Source organism: Eubalaena glacialis, chromosome 1, assembly GCF_028564815.1.
Source record: "Eubalaena glacialis isolate mEubGla1 chromosome 1, mEubGla1.1.hap2.+ XY, whole genome shotgun sequence".
NCBI classification, from domain to species: Eukaryota; Metazoa; Chordata; class Mammalia; order Artiodactyla; family Balaenidae; genus Eubalaena; species Eubalaena glacialis.
Genome location: NC_083716.1, coordinates 194,739,387 through 194,760,577, shown reverse-complemented (window position 1 = coordinate 194,760,577; position 21,191 = coordinate 194,739,387). Strand labels below are relative to the sequence as shown.

At 39.3% G+C, this 21,191-nt stretch overlaps 1 protein-coding gene across 1 annotated transcript; it reads left to right on the top strand.

Moving 5' to 3' along the window:
- The first annotated feature begins 14,149 nt into the window (after window positions 1–14,149).
- Window positions 14,150–16,800, top strand: LOC133099456 (protein enabled homolog). Its single transcript, XM_061203144.1, is given in 6 exon segments — window positions 14,150–14,713; window positions 14,716–14,870; window positions 15,497–16,031; window positions 16,033–16,147; window positions 16,453–16,549; window positions 16,605–16,800. Coding segments are annotated over 6 exon segments (1,629 nt in total). The 5' UTR covers window positions 14,150–14,182.
- Window positions 16,801–21,191: the final 4,391 nt, after the last annotated feature.

The window sequence follows — 21,191 nt, the reverse complement described above, 5'->3', positions numbered from 1 at the left end:
AGAATGGAGAAAATACAAGAAACGTTTAACAAAGACTAGAAGAACTAAGGAGCAAACAAAAAATGATGAACCGCACAATAAATTAAATTAAAAATTCTCTAGAAAGAATCAATAGCAGGATAACTGAGGCAGAAGAATGGACAAGTGTCCTGGAAGATAAAATAGTGGAAATAACTACTGCAGAACAGAATAAAAAGAAAAGAATGAAAAGAATTGAGGACAGTCTCAGAGACCTCTGGGACAACATTAAACGCACCAACATTCGAATTATAGGGGTCCCAGAAGAAAAAGAGAAAAAGAAACGAACTGAGAAAATATTTGAAGAGATTATAGTTGAAAACTTCCCTAATATGGGAAAGGAAATAGTCAATCAAGTCCAAGAAGCACAGAGAGTCCCATACAGGATAAATCCAAGGAGAAACATGCCAAGACACATATTAATCAAACTATCAAAAATTAAATACAAAGAAAAAATATTAGAAGCAGCAAGGGAAAAGGAACAAATAACATACAAGGGAATCCCCATAAGGTTAACAGCTGATCTTTCAGCAGAAACTCTGCAAGCCAGAACGGAGTGGCAGGACATATTTAAAGTGATGAAAGGGAGAAACCTACAACCAAGATTACTCTACCCAGCAAGCATCTCATTCAGACTCAATGGAGAAATTAAAACCTTTACAGACAAGCAAAAGCTATGAGAATTCAGCACCACCAAACCAGCTTTACAACAAATGCTAAAGGAACTTCTCTAAGCAGGAAACACAAGAGAAGGAAAAGTCCTACAGAAACAAACCCAAAACAATTAAGAAAATGGTAATAGGAACATAGGTATCAATAACTACCTTAAATGCAAATGGATTAAATGCTCCAACCAAAAGACATAGACTGGCTGAATGGATACAAAAACAAGACCCATATATATGCTGTCTATAAGAGACCCACTTCAGACCTAGGGACACATACAGACTGAAAGTGAGGGGATGGAAAAAGATATTCCATGCCAAGGGAAATCAAAAGAAAGCTGGAGTAGCAATTCTCATATCAGACAAAATAGACTTTAAAATAAAGACCATTACAAGAGACAAAGAAGGACACTACATAATCATCAAGGGATCAATCCAAGAAGAAGATATAACAATTGTAAATACTTATGCACCCAATATAGGAGCACCTCAATACATAAGGCAAATGCTAACACGCATAAAAGGGGAAATCGAGAGTAACACAATCATAGAAGGGGACTTTAACACCCCACTTTCACCAACGGACAGATCATCCAAAATGAAAATAACTAAGGAAACACAAGCTTCAAATGACACATTAGACCAGCTGTTCTTATTTGATACTTCTAGGACATGCCATCCAAAAACACAGAATACACTTTCTTCTCAAGTGCTCATGGAATATTCTCCAGGATAGATCATATATTGGGTCACAAATCAAGCCTTGGTTAATTTAAGAAAATTGAAATTGTATCAAATATCTTTTCCAACCACAGCGTTATGAGACTAGATATCAATTACGGACAAAATCTGTAAAAAAATACAAACACATGGAAGCAAACAATACACTACCAAATAACCAAGAGATCACTGAAGAACTCAAAGAGGAAATCAAAAAATACCTGGAAACAAATAACAATGAAAACATGACAACCCAAAACCTATGGGATGCAGCAAAAGCACTTTCAAGAGGGAAGTTTATAGCAATGCAATCCTACCTCAAGAAACAAGAAACATCTCAAACAACCTAACCTTACACCTAAAGCAATTAGAGAAAGAAGAACAAAGAACCCAAAGTTAGCAGAAGAAAAGAAATCATAAAGATCAGATCAGAAATAAATGAAAAAGAAATGAAGGAAAAGATAGCAAAGATCAATAAAACTAAAAGCTGGTTCTTTGAGAAGATAAACCAAATTGATAAACCATTAGCCAGGCTCATCATGAAAAAAAGAGAAGACTCAAACCAATACAATTAGAAATGAAAAAGGAGTAACAACTGACACTGCAGAAATATAAAGGGTCATGAGAGATTACTACAACTAACTATATGCCAATAAATTGAACAACCTGGAAGAAATGGACAAATTCTTAGAAAAGCACAACCTTCCGAGACTGAACCAGGAAGAAATAGGAAATATGAATAGACGAGTCACAAGCACTGAAATTGAAACTGTGATTAAAAATCTTCCAACAAACAAAAGCCCAGGACCAGATGGCTTCACAGGCGAATTCTATCAAACATTTAGAGAAGAGCTAACACCTATCCTTCTCAAACTCTTGCAAAATATAACAGAGGGAGGAACTCTCCCAAAGTCGTTCTATGAGGCCATCCTCACTGCGATACCAAAACCAGATAAAGATGTTACAAAGAAAGAAAACTACAGGCCACTATCACTAATGAAAATAGAGGCAAAAATCTTCAACAAAATACTAGCAAACAGAATCCAACAGCATATTAAAAGGATCATACGCCATGATCAAGTGGGATTTATCTGAGGAATGCAAGGATTCTTCAATATATGCAAATCAATCAATGTGATAAACCATATTAAGAAATTGAAGGAGAAAAACCATGTGGTCATCTCAATAGATGCAGAGAAAGCTTTCGACAAAATTCAAAACCCATTTATGATAAAAGTCCTGCAGAAAGTAGGCATAGAGGGAACTTTCCTCAACATAATAAAGGCCGTATATGACAAACCCACAGCCAACATTGTCCTCAATGGTGAAAAACTGAAGCCATTTCCGCTAAGATCAGGAACAAGACTAGGTTGTCCACTCTCACCACTATCATTCAACATAGTTTTGGAAGTTTAAGCCACAGCAATCAGAGAAGAAAAAGAAATAAAAGGAATCCAAATCGGAAAAGAAGAAGTAAAGCTGTCACTATTTGCAGATGACATGATACTATACATAGAGAATCCTAAAGATGCTACCAGAAAACTACTAGAGCTAATCAATGAATCTAGTAAAGTAGCAGGAAACAAAATTAATGCACAGAAATCTTTTGCACTCCTCTACATTAATGATGAAATATCTGAAAGAGAATTTAAGGAAACACTCCCATTTACCATTGCAACAAAAAGAATAAAATACCTAGGAATAAACTTACCTAAGGAGACAAAAGACCTGTATGCAGAAAACTATAAGACACTGATGAAAGAAATTAAAGATGATACAAACAGATGGAGAGATATACCATGTTCTTGGATTGGAAGAATCAACATAGTGAAAATGTCTATACTACCCAAAGCAATCTACAGATTCAGTGCAATCTCTATCAAACTACCAATGGCCTTTTTCACAGACCTAGAACAAAAATTTTCACAATGTGTATGGAAATACAAAAGATCCCGAATAGCCAAAGCAATCTTGAGAAAGAAAAATGGAGCTGGATGAATCAGGCTTCCAGACTTCAGACTATACTACAAAGCTACAATAATCAAGGCAGTATGGTAGTGGCACAAAAACAGAAATATAGATCAATGGAACAGGATAGAAAGAGCAGAGATAAACCCATGCACATATGGTCACCTTATGTTTTATAAATGAGGCAAGAATATACAATGGAGAAAAGACAGCCTCTTCAATAAGTGGTGCTGGGAAAACTGGATAGCTACATGTGAAAGAATGAAATTAGCACACTTCCTTACACCATACATAAAAATAAACTCAAAATGTATTAAAAACCTTTATGTAAGGCCACACACTATAAAACTCTTAGCAGAAAACATAGGCAGAATACTCTATGACATAAATCACAGCATGATCCATTTTGATCCACCTCCTAGAGAAATGAAAATAAAAACAAAAATAAACAAATGGGATCTAATTAAACTTAAAAGGTTTTGCACAGCAAAGGAAACCATAAACAAGATGAAAAGACAACCCTCAGAATGGGAGTATATATTTGCAAAAGAATCAACAGACAAATGATTAATCTTCAAAATATATAAGCAGCTCATTCAGCTCAATATCAAAATAACAAACAACCGAATCCAAAACTGGGCAGAAGAAAGACCTAAATAGACGTTTCTCCAAAGAAGATATACAGATTGCCAACAAACACATGAAAGGATGCTCAACATCACTAATCATGAGAGAGATGCAAGTCAAAACTGCAATGAGTTATCACCTCACACCAGTCAGAATGGCCAGCATCAAAAAATCTACAAACAATAAATGCTGGAGAGGGTGTGGAGAAAAGGGAACCCTCCTGCACTGTTGGTGGGAATGTAAATTGATACAGCCACTATGGAGAACAGCATGGAGGTTCCTTAAAAAACTAAAAATAAAACTACCATACGACCCAGCAATCCCACTACTGGGCATATACCCTGAGAAAACCATAATTCATAAAGAGTCATGTACCACAATGTTCATTGTAGGTCTATTTACAATAGCCAGGACATGGAAGCCACCTAAGTGTCCATTGACAGATGAGTGGATAAAGAAGATGTGGCACATATATACAATGGAATATTACTCAGAAATGAAAAAAAGAAATGAAATTGAGTTATTTGTAGTTAGGTGGATGGACCTAGAGACTCACATACAGAGTGAAGTAAGTCAGAAAGTGTTGATAAAATAATAGACAAGTTGATGAAATAATAGACAAGATCAATGGAATAGAATAGAAAGCCAAGAAACAGACCCCCATAAATATAGTCAACTAATCTTTGACAAAGGAGCAATGCCAATACAATATAGCAAACATAGTCTTTTCAACAGATGGTGCTGGAACAACTGGACATCATTTTGCAAAAACAAGAAAAAAACAAAAAAAACCCAAATAATGAATCTAGACACAGATGTTACATCCGTTACAAAAAATTAACTCAAGATATATCACAGATCTACATATAAGTCACAAAACTGTAAAACTTCTAGAAGATAACATAGGAGAAAACCTAGATGACCTTGCAGATGGTGAGGACTATGTAGATACAGTACCAAAGGCAGGAGTAATTAAAGAAATAACTGATAAGTTGGACTTCATTAAAATTAAAAACTTCTGCTCTGTGAAGGGCAATATCAAGAAAATGAGAAGACAAGCCACAACCTGGGAGAAAATATTTGCAAAAGACACTTATGATAAAAAGTTGTTATCCAAAATATATGAAGAACTCTTAAAACTCAACAATAGGAAAACAAGCAACCCAATTTAAAAATGGGCCAAAGGCGTTATTGGACACTTCACCAAAGAAGATATATAGATGGCAAATAAACATATGAAAAGGTTCTCCATATCATATATCAGGGAAATGCAAATTAAAACAACAATGAGATACCACTACACTCCTATTTAGAATGGCCAAACTTTGGAACACTGACAACACTAAGTGCTGGCAAGGATGTAGAGCCCAAGGAACTCACATTCATTGCTAGTGGGAATGCAAAATGATACAGCCACTTTGGAAGACAATCTGGAGATTTATATAGAACTGAACATACTTTCACATGATCCAGTACTCGTGCTGCTTAGTATTTACCCAAAGAATTTGGGTATGTCTTCACAAAAACTTGTACATGGATGTTTTATCAGCTTTACTGATAATTGCCAAAACTTGGAAGCAATGAAGATGTCCTTTAGCAGGTGGATGGATAAATAAACTATGGTATATCCAGACAGTGGAATATTATTCAAAGCTAAAAAGAACGAGGTATCAAGCCATGAAAAGACATAGAGGAACCTTAAATGCACATTACTAAGTAAAAGAAGCCAATTTGAAAAAGCTACATACTGTAAGATTCCAAGTATATGACATTCTGGAGAAAGCAAAGCTATGGAGACAGTAAAAGTTCAGTGGTCGCCAGTGGTGGGGGTGGGGGAAGGGATGAATAGGTGGAGCACAAAGGATTTTTAGGGCAGGGAAAATACTCTGTATGATGCTGTAATGATGGAAATGTGTCATTATACATCTGTCAAACCCATAAAATGTACAATAAGAGTGAACCCTAAGGTAAACTATGGGTTTAGGGTGATTATAATGTATCAGTGTAAGTTTGTCAACTGAGACAAATGTACCAGTCTAGTGGGGAATGTTGATAATGGGGCAGAGGTTATATGGGAAATCTCTGTATCTTCCTCTCAACTTTACTGTGAACCTAAAACTGCTCTAAAAAATAGTCTTTTGAAAAAAGAAGATATCTTTTGTGTAGTAAAGACTAAATTTAGAGCAATTTTGCCTATCAGATAGTTAATACGTTAGCCTCAATCCAAGGCTTCTACAAATACCTGTATGAATCAACATGAGGGGCAGAAGTAGGGCAGAGGTGACATGTAGTCATATGACAAAAAAGAAAGGACCCAGTTTGAACAAAACAATCATTAATATCTATGCTATTTTTGATCATTTTACTAATGCTGTAGTGAAAGAGAATTAGTAGTTCAAGATAGTAGCATACTCTCACTCTTGTTTTACATAAATATGAACCATTAATTCACACAAGTGATTGCAGAAATAGTCACCAACAATTGCTCCCACACCTAAATTTATATGCCACATCTTCCTTCAAGATGTGAAGCCTGATCCTTAAACCTTGGTAACCACATAAAAGAGCTAACCTGCGACATAACAAATTTCACTTTTTAAATTTGGCCACAGACTCTAGAGCTAATCTTAATTCACTTAGGCTATTGCTTTGTGATGAGATTAGAACAATGGTTTGAGAGAACAGGTAGTAGAGGAAGGTCTGAGACTGGTGCTGGCTCAATAGATGGTTTTTATATGTTGAGATGCTATAGTAGCTGGAAGGACCAGCTTTATATAAAGGAGCAAGATGGGGTCTATAGAGAGAAGACACTAGAAACAGGACCCCTCAAAGACCTTTGAACAAGAGGCCAAAATTACATTCATTTTGTTCCTGAGCAAATAATCACTTCAACAAAGTCTTAAGGAGCCATTCACATTATTTTTATAAGATAATATCTTTTGTATGAAAGAGTCATGTAATGAAAAGAACACTGGGATTTGGTAAGGAAATCATGGGTTCAGTTTGGGCTCAGCCACATCCAAGCTGTGTGCTTTGGGCAAGTCAAAAAACTTCTATGTATCTCAGTTTCCTCCTGTATCAAATGAAGCATTTAATCTAGGTGATTTTTAGCATCCTTTGAGCTGAAAAGTTTTGATTCCATGATTAGTGCTTAATAGAAATACAGCATTAGCTAGACATTAGATTTATGCTGCTGTGGTAGTTGTCTTCATGGAATTATTATGTATTTAGTTCAAGGAAAATTATTGCAGCCTTAATTCTGTTAGCCTCAGGCCAAAAACAAATAGGGTAATTAGCAGGCACTTCTAGAGTGTATACAGTTTTGGAAAAGGCACTTTAAAGGTTTAATAAAGATGTGAAAATTACATTTAACTTTCACATCTTAAAAATACATAAAACTGTTAAAAGACTGTATTTAATCATGGTCTTCCTTGCAGCATTAAGATTTGTTCTACATGACAAGGATATTTACAGGCCTTAGAGAAGTCAGTCTATTAGGAAATCCTCAACTGGCCATATGTATGCTATGAAGCATTTTCACTTGGCACTTCTTTGCAATTAGAATTCCAAAGGTTATGCTGACTGGTTGTGCACACCATATGTTTGGCATTAGTCCTTACAGTTCTGCCATGTGTTGGTTTTTTGTTTTTCTTTTAATAAATTTATTTGTTTATTTAGTTTTGGCTGTGTTGGGTCTTCGGTGCTGTGCGCGGGCTTTTCTCTAGTTGCGGTGAGTGGGGGCTATTCGTCGTTGCGGTGCGCAGGCTTCTCACTGCGGTGGCTTCTCTTGTTGTGGAGCATGGGCTCTAGGCGCGCAGGCTTCAGTAGTTGTGGCGCGCAGGCTCAGTAGTTGTGATGCACGGGCTTAGTTGCTCCGCGGCATGTGGGATCTTCCTGGACCAGGGCCCGAACTCGTGTCCGCTGCATTGGCAGGCGGATTCTTAGCCACTGTACCACCAGGGAAGCCCCACGTGTTGGTTTTGATAGCATAAGCACTATGGTGAAGGGAAAGAAAAGATTCCCAAACATTTTTTTTAAAAATAAATTTATTTATTTATTTACTTATTTTTGGCTGCGTTGGGTCTTCGTTGCTGCGTGCGGGCTTTCTCTAGTTGCGGCAAGCGGGAGCCACTCCTGGCTGCAGTGCGCAGGCCTCTCACTGTGGTGGCCTCTCTAGTTGTGGAGCATGGGCTCTAGGAGCGCGGGCTTCAGCAGTTGCGGCTCGCGGGCTCCAGAGCGCAGGATCAGTAGGTGGGGGGCACGGGCTTAGCTGCTCCACGGCATGTGGGATCTTCCCAGACCAGGGCTCAAACCCCTGTCCCCTGCATTGGCAGGCGGATTCTTAATCACTGCACCACCAGGGAAGCCCAAACCAAACATTTCAAATCAACATCCAAGCCCCATCTTATAAAATCAAGTGAAGTATATAAAGACTTTGACAATTACAATTATTTGTTGGTTAATAATTGTTGAATGTACATATTGTGCTCAAAGTGTACCTTCCAAAACATATATTCAAAAACTAATAACAATGACACTTGGAATAAACAAACTGACCTTGAGTTGTTTACTTTGTTTAGAAACAAAATTAAAGGTCAAATTTTTAAGTTTACCTAGAATTTAAAGATTGCATGACAATCATCGGGGCCTTCAAGCCTCTTGTATCATGTTTTTACAGAAGAGAGCGTATAAGAATTCTGCTTTGTGGGTACACAACAAGCAGTAGCTTCTTAACTGAGAAATCAAGAGAGAATTTGGTCTTAGCCTGTTTCCACTAACGCAAAGGAATATTGTCATCAAAGTGGCTCTTTAAAGTCTAATAAAATGGCTCAAAGGATTTGCTGTTTTTGCCGTCCTTGTCCTTGACTTTTTTTAATGTCATTTCTTAATGTTTGGCAAGCAAGTAGACTCAGCTGATGACTGCCTTGGTATAACTGAGCAATCAGAAAAAACAATAAATTATTAATATGTGCAACAGTACCTAAAAAAGCATGGTTGTTGGTAATCTCTTTAACTGAAATGGTGAAAAGGAAAGTTAAAGAAATGTCACATCTTTTCAGCCATTTATTGACAGCTTCTAAGAGCAATGGGGGCAGTAATTCTAGATCTCTGATTTTGCATCCTGCGGATCCGAATCAGTGAATCAGACAGACTATGTCGTGGTTGAAGGGACCGAGTGCTGAGAATATACCCGCCTCTTAGGGCTAAACTCTAAAGCTATTTGACTTAAAGCTGGAAGCTGGTCCATCAAAGGATGTTAGAAGTACAAAACACAGGTCCTCTCTACACAGCTTCGGATTCGGCAATTAGCTTGAAAAGACTGGGAGAATTAATATATCATGAAAACTTTGTCAACTGAAGCAAGACTCAGACAGCAGACTTTCCTGCCTCCTTTGCTTCTAGCCCTGGTCAACTAGTGGGCATAAATGTTCCTGATTTTATTCCAGGTTTCAGCAGGGTCACATGTTTTAGGTTCACCAGAAACTGTGTGCTGAAGAGATGTTGTTTTATTCATTTTTCACTCGTGTGAAAATATTTTTGAGCTACTACTGAGTGTCAAGTACTCTGGTAGGCAAAGGAAATTCATCAGTGTTCAAGACAAGCGTGATATCTGCCCTCATGGAGCTTCAAGTCCAGAAACGAAGCCATTAAACTCTCACAAACAATTATACAAATGGGTATTTACTAAGAACAGTATAATTTGACATGAACCTAAAGTACTGGGACCTATGTGTGTGTATTACTGAAAGACCTGAACTATTCCTAGAATTTATGGGACGTTTCTATAAGAAAGGGACATTTATTTCACTTCAGGCCTGAAAGATGGATGAAGCCAGAAAAGTAAGGGACCAGAGTGGAAAGTAGAAGTGTTTGCTCAAACAGTGACTTTGGAAGTAGGGGAGGTTACTTTCTCAGATTATTGTATCTAAGTAAAAAATTTGGGAGGAAAAATATTATTTAGACAAAAATGCATTTTGGAAATCATTACCACTTGTAGTGGCACAGACATACACAAAGGAAATGTATGTGAAATAACCAGAAAATGTTGAAATTGGAACAAGAAAATAAATATAAAATATTTTAATTATAAAATTAAAATACGGATAATATTATGACATATCCAGTAGTCAAATAAGACTGTGCACTGATTGATATGAGCAACCTGATGGATTTTTGTGTTTTCCCACCAGTAAATGGTGTGAACTAGTGGAAAGTGATGTTAACATAGAAATGTTGTTGCTAAGACCAATGTGGGGAATTGAAAGCATTTCTCAGAGATCCCTGGCTGCAGTATTATTAAACTATTTCTCTGTTGGCTGAGTAGATTATCACACCCTCCTGAGGGGGAGAGGGAAAATCGCACCCAATATGTTACTAGTGATGCTCTAGGCAATTGCTCCCAACCCCTCCTTTCTCCTTATTGACAATATTCCATATGCCATTTTCAGCACTTTTCTCTGAAACACAATTAGGAATCAGCTGATGTAAGCACTGAAAATATAATTTAGAAGTATATGAAATCTAGCATAATAATAAATCCTTAACGTGTAAATAATGGAGAAAAGTGGCCAGTGTTTTCCATTTCACAGTTTAAATCCCCTTGACAAGATTAGGAAATTCTTAAGTAGAATGACTGGACCAAACTATTTTTCTTGTCACACAAAGCCACATGGGAGTCAGGGTGCTTCTGCTATCATTCAGGCTGTCTTTCTGAACCGTGGTTTGGGGCTGCACCAGTCTGCTGGGAACTATGGACTGCTACTTCTCTACTACTTCTCTACTACTTCTCTGATAATGCTGCTGGCAAATGGTCAGAGAGGTCTGAGGGTATGTCGAGAAAGTTCTGGGGACTCTGAAGGGTCATTGTGACCTAGGTCACATGAGTCAGCCCATTTCAAAACTCTAGGACCCTTTCCATAAATTTGTTTAATCCTGTGTATCCAAGTCCAATAAATGGAACAAATGGTTTGAGATACTCAAAAGCAGCCACCAGACAAAGGACCAGGCTGAGTTTGCTTTTCGGAAACTTCAGAGCTTTGGCATTTAGAGGCAAGCAAAGAAGGGTGGGGAGCGCTACTACAGTTTGGAAAAGGGAGAGCCTGGAGACTGGTGCTGACTACCAAGGGGAGCAAAACTGTCATGTCATGGGGAAAACGATCTGGAAGTTACTTAGAAGTAAATGAACTAAAGCCAATATCTTTTAGCAAATGGCCTTGGGTGCCCTCTGGTAACACATTTACAAGGGATAGCCCCTCTGCTCTAGGCTAATACACTTAAATCCACAGAGATTGCCAGTGATTCAGATTTCATAAGAGATACCTCCCCCTGTTTTTTTTTTTTTTCCTCTTTAATTCTACAACTATTTAAAACAGGAAATTGCGTAGTCTTTGCAAACCACTTTCACCCAAATAAGCTTAGTTTCAAAAGTTTTAAATAAGTCGTCCCTACAGGTTACAACATTGAATAGATTCTTGAAGTTTCCAGGTCCATTAAAAAATAAATTCAATGTGAGTGACATGACTGAATCAGGCACAGGGACACCATGTTAGAAATCTAGACTCAATAAATCTATAAAAGTAGTAGTAGTAAAAATAACACCTTCCATTTATGTAATAGGTTTTCACAGAGCTTTCACATTTACCTCAGTCGTTCACAACAACTAGTGAGGTAAGTGGAATAAGAGTTATTACCCACATTTTACGAATGAGGAAACTGAGACTCAGACTGAGGTGCCCAAAAAATGGTGAAGGCTAATGCCAGGACTAGAAGACAAGCTGCCAAATTCCAAGTTTATTCATTTTCCCATTACTCAATACTGCCTCTTTCTCCATCTTACAGGAGTCATACAGGCTTAGTTTTAATTTGAAAGGAAAAGGGGAAGATAAATATTTGAGAAATGGAAAAAGAAAAAAGAAAAGCAAAAGCTAGTGTGAACCACTATATAATGAGTTAGTGCTTGGCTCACCAATATGTAAAATATCTAATGCTTGGGACTGATTGAATGGTAGGAACCTGGCAAAGACTGATGCAATTAACACTTTACGATACACAGTGTACAGCCAAGAGACTGCAATAATTCATTTTTTGTTAACAATAGCCATATATATTCTGATACCCAAAAGCTATATTAGTGTGAGAAGGCTTTCCATATCCCCCAACCATAAAATATAGCTCCCATTTCTCATTTTAGTTTCAAAACACAAGACATAAAACTGGTGCTTTTCATATTATTTTTTATTAACTAATTTTTTTCTAGAGGAATAAAATATCTTGATGAATTAATACATTCAATGCACATAATTTATTTTCTTTAAATATTTTAAAAATGGGCTTGACAGTTATTAGTTAACTAAAATAGGACAAAATATCAATAATAAAAAAGAAATCCTGCGGAGTCTTTCAAGATCACGGAGTGGAAGGACCTTAAGCTTACCTCTTCTCATGAACACACCAAAATCACAACTAACATCTGAACAACCATCGATAAAAAAGACTGGAATCTACAGGAAAAAGATCTTCTACATCTCAAGGCATAAAGAAGAAAGCACAACGAGATGGTAGGATGGGTGCACTCGAAATATAATCAAATCCTTACCCCCCACCCCTTGGGTGACCTTGCAGAGACTCTCCCATAAGAGTGAGATTTCTGAGGCCCACATCAGGCTTCCCAGCCTGGGGGTCTGGCATCGGGAAGAGGTTCCCCCCCCAGAGCATTTGGATTTGAAGGCCAGTGGGGCTTAATTGCAGGAGCTCCACAGGAATGGGGGAAACAGAGACTTAACTCTTAAAGGGATTGCACAAAATCTCACGTGCACTGGGACCAAGGGCAAAAGCAGTAACTTCACAGGAGTCTGGGCCAGACCTACCTGCTGGTCTTGGAGGGTCTCCTGGGGAGGCGGGGGTGGCTGTGGCTCATGCTGGGGCCATAAAAGCTGGTGGCAGGTATACTGGGGATTATTTATCTGCATGAACTCTCCTTGAGGCAGACATCCTGCTTGGGTCATTAGCACAAAGACCTGGCCCCACCCAACAGCCTATAGGCTTCAGTGTCAGGTGCCTCAGGCCAAACAACTAACCAGGTGGGAACACAACCCCACTCATTAGCAGACAAGACTTCATGATCACACAGCCCTGCCTACCAGAGGGCCAGGACCCAGCTCACCCACCAGTGGGCAGGCATCAGCCCTTCCCGCCAGGAAGCCTACACAAGCTTCTAGACCAGCCTCACCCACCAGGCGGCAGAAATCAGAAGGAAGAAAACTACCATCCAGCAGCGTGTAGTCTGCAAACGCAGGCCAGACACTACCCTGGGATCGCTGGCCCCTGGCCCTTGAGTGAGTGCACTGCTAGGACCCATAGGATGTCTCCTACAGAAAGCTACTCCTCCAAAGTTGAGAAATGTAATTAACAGAAAATGAGGTGGCAGAAGAATGTGTTTCAGATGAAGGAACAAGATAAAACTCCAGAAGAACCAAGTGATGTGGAGATAGGCAATCTACCTGAGAAAGAGTTCAGAGTAATGATTGTAAAGTTGATCCAAGGACTCAGGAGAAAAGTGGATAAGTTAGAAGGATTTTTTAACAGAGTTAGAAAATATAAAGAACAACCAGACAGAGTTGAACAATACAATAACTGAAGTGAAAAACACACTGGAAGGAATCAATAGTAGAGTAAATGAAGCAGAATGGATCAGTGAGCTGGAAGACAGAGTAGGAGAAATCACTACTGTGGAGCAGAAAAAAGAAAAAAGAATGAAAAGAAATGAGGACAGTGTAAGAGACCTCTGGAACAACATTAAGCGCACTAACATTCACATTATAAGGGTCCCAGAAGGAGAAGAGAGAGAGAAATGTCCTGAGAACATATTTGAAGAGATAATAACTGAAAACTTCCCTAACCTGGGAAAGGAAACAATCATCCAAGTCCAGGAAGCATGGAGAGTTCCATACAGGATAAACCCACAGAGGAATACACCATGACACATTGTAATCAAAATGACAAAAATTAAAGATAAAGAGAAAATATTAAAAGCAGCAAGAGAAAAGCAACAAATAACATACAAGGGAACTCCCATAAGGTTATCAGCTGATTTTTCAGCAGAACCTCTGCAGACCGGAAGGGAGTGGCATGATACATTTAAAATAATAAGTGAACAGAGTATCTGTCAGGCAAGAACTGCTTTGATGGTCTATGATGATGCCAATAAAAAGTGGGTGCCAGCTGGTGGTTCAACAGGGTTCATCAGAGTTCATCTATATCATCATACAGGCAACAACACATTCAGAGTGGTGGGCGGGAAGATTCAGGACCAGCAGGTCGTGATATATTGTGCCATTCCAAAAGGGTTGAAGTACAATCAAGCTACACAGACCTTCCACCAATGGCAGGATGCTAGACAGATGTATGGTCTCAACTTTGGCAGCAAAGAAGATGCCAATGTCTTCGCAAGTGCCATGATGCATGCCTTAGAAGTGTTGAATTCACAGGAAACAGGGCCAACATTGCCTAGACAAAATTCACAACTACCTGCCCAAGTTCAGAATGGCCCATCACAAGAAGAATCGGAAATTCAAAGAAGGCAACAAGAACATCAACAACAAAAGGAGCTGGAGTGGGAAAGGCTGGAGAGAGAAAGAATGGAAAGGGAGAGATTGGAGAGGGAGAGGTTAGAAAGGGAAAGGCTGAAGAGGGAGTGACTAGAACAGGAGCAGCTGGAGAGAGAGAGAGACAAGAAAGGGAAGGTCAGAATCACCTGGAGCGGGAGAGACAAGAGCGGGAGAGGCTGGAGAGGCTGGACCGGGAAAGGCAAGAAAGAGAGAGGCAAGAGCATCTAGAAAGGGAGCCACCGGAATTCGAGCGAGAGCGAAGAATGTCAAATGCCACTCCATCCTCCGACAGCTCCCTGTATAATGCTCCACTTCCTGAGTGTGCCAGTTGCCAGCCTGCTTCAGCACCTCCTCCATCATATGCTAAAGTCATCTCAGCTCCAGTGTCAGAGGCCACTCCTGATTACGCTGTAGTGACCGCTTTGCCACCTACTCCCACACCCCCTACACCACCACTTCGACACTCCGAGACACGTTTTGCAACATCTCTAGGTTCAGCCTTCCACCCTGTTCTTCCCCATTATGCTACAGTTCCTTGTCCCCTGAACAAAAACTCTTGCCCTTCTTCTCCTGTGAACACACCCTCTCTTCAACCTCCAGCTACAAAGCCCTGTGCCTGGTCTACTTCCAATTTCTCGCCCCTCCCTCTGTCTCCTCTTCCCCCCAGGCAGAGCTACTGGTCCAAGGCCTGTCCTCCCCGGTTGTGTTTCTTCTCCTGTGCCCCAGATGCCTCCATCACCAGCGGCACCCAGCAGGCTGCTCGACTCTGTCACATGTCCAGTGTCTCTACCAGCCCGCCGCCGCCTTCCCTCGCACCACTCTCACACTGTGGATGAGAGCTTCTCTTCCTCCAAGCACCCCTATTGCCTCAACTCCCTCATCCAAGCCTAGTGTTCTCCCTTCTCCCTCTGCAGCTGCCCCTGCCTCTGTGGAGACTCCTCTAAACTCTGTGCTGGGAGCCTCTTCTTCTGAGCCAGGCTTGCAGGCAGTCTCTCAGCTGGCCGAGACTCCAGCCCAACAGGGCATTGTCTTGGGACCACCTGCACCTCCACTCCCTCCTCCACCTCCACCAGGTCCTGCCCAGGCATCAGCAGCACTCCCTCCTCCCCCAGGACTTCCTCCACTCCCTCCACTTCCGTCCTCAGGGCCCCCGCCTCTGCCTCCTCCACCACCGCTTCCTAATCAAGTACCCCCTTCTCCCTCATCACCTCCTGCTCCTCCCCTCCCTGCATCTGGATTTTTTTGGGGATCCATGTCTGAAGACAATCGCCCTTTAACTGGACTTGCAGCTGCAATTGCTGGAGCAAAACTTAGGAGAGTGTCACGGATGGAGGATGCCTCCTTCCCAAGCGGAGGGAACACCACTGGTGTGAATTCGGCCTCGTCTAAAACAGATATGGGTCGTGGAAATGGACCCCTTCCTTTATGAGGGTAGTGGTTTAATGGAAGGAATGAGTGCCCTGCTGGCCAGGAGGAGAAGAATTGCTGAAAAGGGATCAACAATAGAAACAGAACAAAAAGAGGACAAAATGAAAATTCAGAGCCTGTAACTTCTTTTTTTTTTTTTCTTTTAATTAATTAATTTATTTATTTTTGGCTATGTTGGGTCTTCGTTTCCATGAGGGCTTTCTCTAGTTGTGGCAAGCGGTGGCCACTCTTCATCGCGGTGCGCGGGCCTCTCACTATCGTGGCCTCTCTTGTTGCGGAGCACAGGCTCCAGACGTGCAGGCTCAGCAGCTGTGGCTCACGGGCCCAGCTGCTCCGCGGCATGTGGAATCCTCCCAGACCAGGGCTCGAACCCGTGTGCCCTGCACTGGCAGGCAGATTCTCAACCGCTGCTCCACCAGGGAAGCACGAGCCTGTAACTTCTAAGGCCTCTTCAACAAGTACACCTGAACCGACAAGAAAACCTTGGGAAAGAACAAATACAATGAATGGCAGCAAGTCTGTTGTTCCAGACGGGATTCTCCAAGGAAAAATCAGATTGTTTTGACAACAGGTCCTATGATTCATTACACAGACCAAAATCTGTGCCCTCATCACAGCCCAGTGCCAATGGAGTCCAGGCAGAGGGACTGTACTATGACAGGCTGAAGCAGGACATTTTAGATGAAATGAGAAAAGAATTAACTAAGCTAAAAGCAGAGCTCATTGATGCAGTCAGGCAGGAACTGAGCAAGTCAAATACTGCATAGAGAATCAAACTAAGGACAGATAGGACTTTAATCTGGAGAAGGAAAAAAAAAAACCTACAAAGAACAGCTGTGTTAACAACAACAAAACCCCTACATTTTGTGAGCTGTAAGAAGAAAATGGAGGCAAACAGTCGGAAGGAGGGGAAAACCAACATACTTTGAAAGCCTTCAGACATTACTACTCTGGCAATAAGCTATTTCCCTCCCAGTTTGCTGCTTTTTTCTGACCTTTACAATAGGATGGAAGAGAGTCGTATAGGAGTTCCTGTATCAGTTATGCAGAAAATACTAAATCCGTCAGGTAAGATCACCGAGCATTGAAATATTTTCATGTCAAGAGAAAATCGCACATTTTCCTCAATCCATTGCTAAAATAAAAAGGAGAAAGGCTTGAGAAGTTTTTTTCAGAGAATGGTGATGAGGAATTTAGCAAGTTATGCTATTGTGTTGTAAATGTTTCTCTCAGGTTTGTCTTCCTATCATATTTGATATTCCATGAATAACTGAGTTCAGCCCTATGTAGTTTAAGATCATAAAATGTGGAACAAATAGAATTGTATGTGCTTTCAAGGGTGATATTTATACGAAAGTGTCCTAAAAATGATTTGTGGGGAATTTTAGAATGATAGGAAGTCTCTCGAGTTTAGCCTTCATGCAATTTCGTAGACTCAAACATAAAATTTGTCCAGAATTAAAAAAAAAAGAAAAGAAAAAAAGAAATCGTGGATCACTTTGTCCCCAAAATAATGAAATATATTTTGGGGAGAATTAACTATTTGAATTAGAATTCTAGTGATTATATATTAATACAAGAATGCAACTTGCTGTGTGGCTACCTAAAGAAAATCCTTTAGTTAAATTAGTTACCCTTGCATCTTTAATAGTCTAATCATCAAAGACCAGGTACATTTATCAAATTGCAATCTGACTTAAAATTCTATACTTTCTTATTTGCTGTATGCACACAAAAAATGTCATCTTAAGGCTAAAGAATAATCAAGCTCTATGAATGCATTAAGGTAAATTAGGTACACCTGTAAGAAGAAACATAAAGCAGTTAAGCTAGCAACACTGAGGGCCCTGGCCCTGAGCTTACAGGAATCCAACCACAGGTATTTCAGCCCACTTCTCTAACATTGGATGGAATATCAATAACCCCAAAAAGAAACTGAAAACTTAAAAAGAATTTTACAGAAGGATGTTTTCCTAATACTGTAGAGGACACAGAGAGGTCATTTATTATTTAAACAAGGACCCTCTATCAAACAGGAAATCACATAACTTCTTGAAATGTAAGTCAAACTTGCAAAATGAACAACTTTATATTTTCCTACAAAAAGCAAGAGTCTGCTAAAACAGCTCTTTAAATATCTTAAGACTATATTAATGTCTTAGATGCAGAGAATAAGAGTACTTAGGTGGTATGGAGCCATAAGTGCTGGAACAATAAGGGCAGTATTCCACACCATGAAATTTGGTATTTTATCTTCAATTTTAAAAATAAATCCTTTTTATCGAAATGAAGCATCTTGTGGAAAATACATAAAATAAAAGTGTACAGGTTGATGAATTGTCACAAAAAGAACAGATCATGTAACCAACAAAGTCAAGAAATGAAACATCACCAGCATATTAGAAATACCCTCTGGGCATCACCCACCTTATCACTCTATCCTACCTCCCCACAGGTAACCACTATTCTGCCTTCTAATATCAATAATTATTTTTGCCTCTTTTTGAATTTTATATGAAAGGAATCATACCATTTGGATCGTTTCCGGTTGAGTCTTTCATTCAGGTTTTTGATTTGAGATTCATTCATGTTGTTGCATGTAGCATGTTTGGTTATTTTCTATGCCATTTGTGTCCATTGTATTATTGTGCCACAATTCAGTTATGCCTTCCACTACCGAGGACTATTTAGATTATGTTCTGGTTGGGGTATTATGAATCATTCTGTGAAAATTCTTGTACTTAAAAAAACGTTTTGGCACATTACTGCTTGGTATATTCCTTGAGGAGAAAGTCTTGGATCATAGCATATGCACATGTTCAGATACTGCCAAACAGTTTTCCAAAGTTATCATACCAGTTTATACTCTCATCAGCATTCCAGCTGACTTCTGTCCTTCTCACCATCTACAGCTGTCATTTTTAAAATTTTATCATTTCAATTTGCATTTTTCTGATGACTGTGTTGAGCAATTTTTCACATATTTATCAGCTATTTGAAAATCCTTTCTTGTGAACTGCTTGTGCAAGGCTTTTCCCCCACTTTACTAAATTCAACTTGTCTTTGCTTTCTATCTCTTATGAGGATTCTTTAGTTTCTCTAGAGACTCCTTTGACCCAGGGGTTATTTAGAATTACTGTATGTTGTTTCATTTCCAAATATTTAGGATTTTTTCAGCTGTTTTTTGGTTATTTATTTCTAGTTTAATTCCATTGTGGTCAGAGAACATAATTTGTATGATGTCTAGTCTTTTAAATGTGTTAAGGTGCGTTTTATGGTCTATATGAGTGAATGTTCCATATGAGCTTGAGAAGAGAATGTGTCCTGCTATTGTTGGATGGAGTATTCTATAAATGGCGAGGTGTGAGTGGAACATTCTGTAATCTTCTAATTAAATCTTAATCTTTTTCGTGGACCTGTGTCTCAGGGCCATGATGTTCACAAATTCTATCTCCAGTGACACATTTTTTTTCTCCCTGTTCCCCAACTCCCTTCTCTGGTTGCAGCACTCTCAATCTATTTCCTCTAAGCCCTAACACCTGTGACTACATTTTGTTCCTCCCCCTCCTCTTTGGAGAAGCAGGAGTGCTAGGGGGAGATGGATTGGAAGGAATTCCCTTCCCCCAGATAGGACAAGGCTTAGAAAAATACTTTTCCCTTTAGCATAGACTTTTGTTATGGAGAAGGCTCTAAGAGTATTTCAAAATGATTACTCTTTCCCTCTCTCTTCCAGAACCAAGAAGGGTTTTTTTTTTCCCCCCAGATGTTCACAATGAGAACCTGGTGGGTTTCCTGGAGGTAAAGTCTACTAAAGGGTGGAGGTCCCCAGGAGTTTCTGGCTTTCATGCTAGCCCACTTTCAACCTCCAGCAATTCACCAAATTTACCATTAAGCGCTCTTACCAATGTATGGCTCCTGTGGCTGCTACTCTAGGTAATCCAATCTTGACCTTGACTTTCTGGATTTGCCTGTCCCTCCAGATTGTGATGGTGGTTTTTCCTGAAACCTCAGTTCTCTGATGGGTCAAACAAAAGTTGTTGATTGTCTGATTGTCCGGCTTTTTCTTGTAAGGATGGGAGTGATAATTTACAAGCTCTTTACAGGTCAGAGTTGAAACTGCAAGTCCAATGTGTGTTCAGGGATTCTTTATATATTCTGTTTCCTTGGTTTATTTTGTATATAAAAAATATTTTCTTTCACTGTGGCTATGCATTTCATCTTTTAATGGTGTTTGGGGTGAAGAGAAGTTTCTAATTTTAATGTCATACAATTAATAAAAATTTTCCCTTGTTGGTAGTATTTTTGTGCCCTAATAAGGCTATTATAAAGATATTCTTCTATGATTTCAACTACCAACTATATTGTTTGATATTTTATATTTAGATCTATAGTTCCCCTGTGCATAAGATAAGGATCAAGATTAATTTTTTTCCATAGGCTATAGAGTTGACTTTGCACCTCCATTGAAAACACAATGCTTTTCCCACTGCTCTGGTCTTAAATCTAATGTCCATTTAAGTGTGGATCTCTTTCTGAACTCTATAATCTGTTATGTTGGTTTATTTGTCTGTGTTTGTCTATCACATAATGTTAAAATACTCATAATAAACGTAGTTAACTATTTAACTACTTTATAATGTGTTGATATTCAGTAGTATTAGCCCCCCACATTTGTTCTTCTCCTTTAAGTTTGTCTAGACCAAGACTTGGCCAAGGTTTTCTATAAAGGGACAGACAGTAAACATTTCCCACTTTGGGGGACACATAGTATCTGTCATAACTACTCAACTCTGCTGTTGTAACTCAAAAGCAGCCATAGACAATATGTAAAAGGATGGGTGTGGCTGTGTTCCAATAAAAATTTATTTATAAACTAGGCAGTAGGCCCAAATTTGGCCCACAGGCTATAGTCTGTAGAATCCTGGCCTAGATCTTTTCAGTCCTGTTGGGATTTTAAATGGGATTGAAATGAAGTCATAAATAAATTTAAGGAGACAATATATCCTTATATTATTGAGTATCCATATTCATGAATATGGGAGTGTTCTCCATTTATCTAGGTCTTCTTTAATTTGTCTCAATAGTGTTTATGGTTTTCTGTGTAGAAATTTTGCACATCTTTTACTGGATTTTTGCGAGGTATTTGAATAGGTATAAA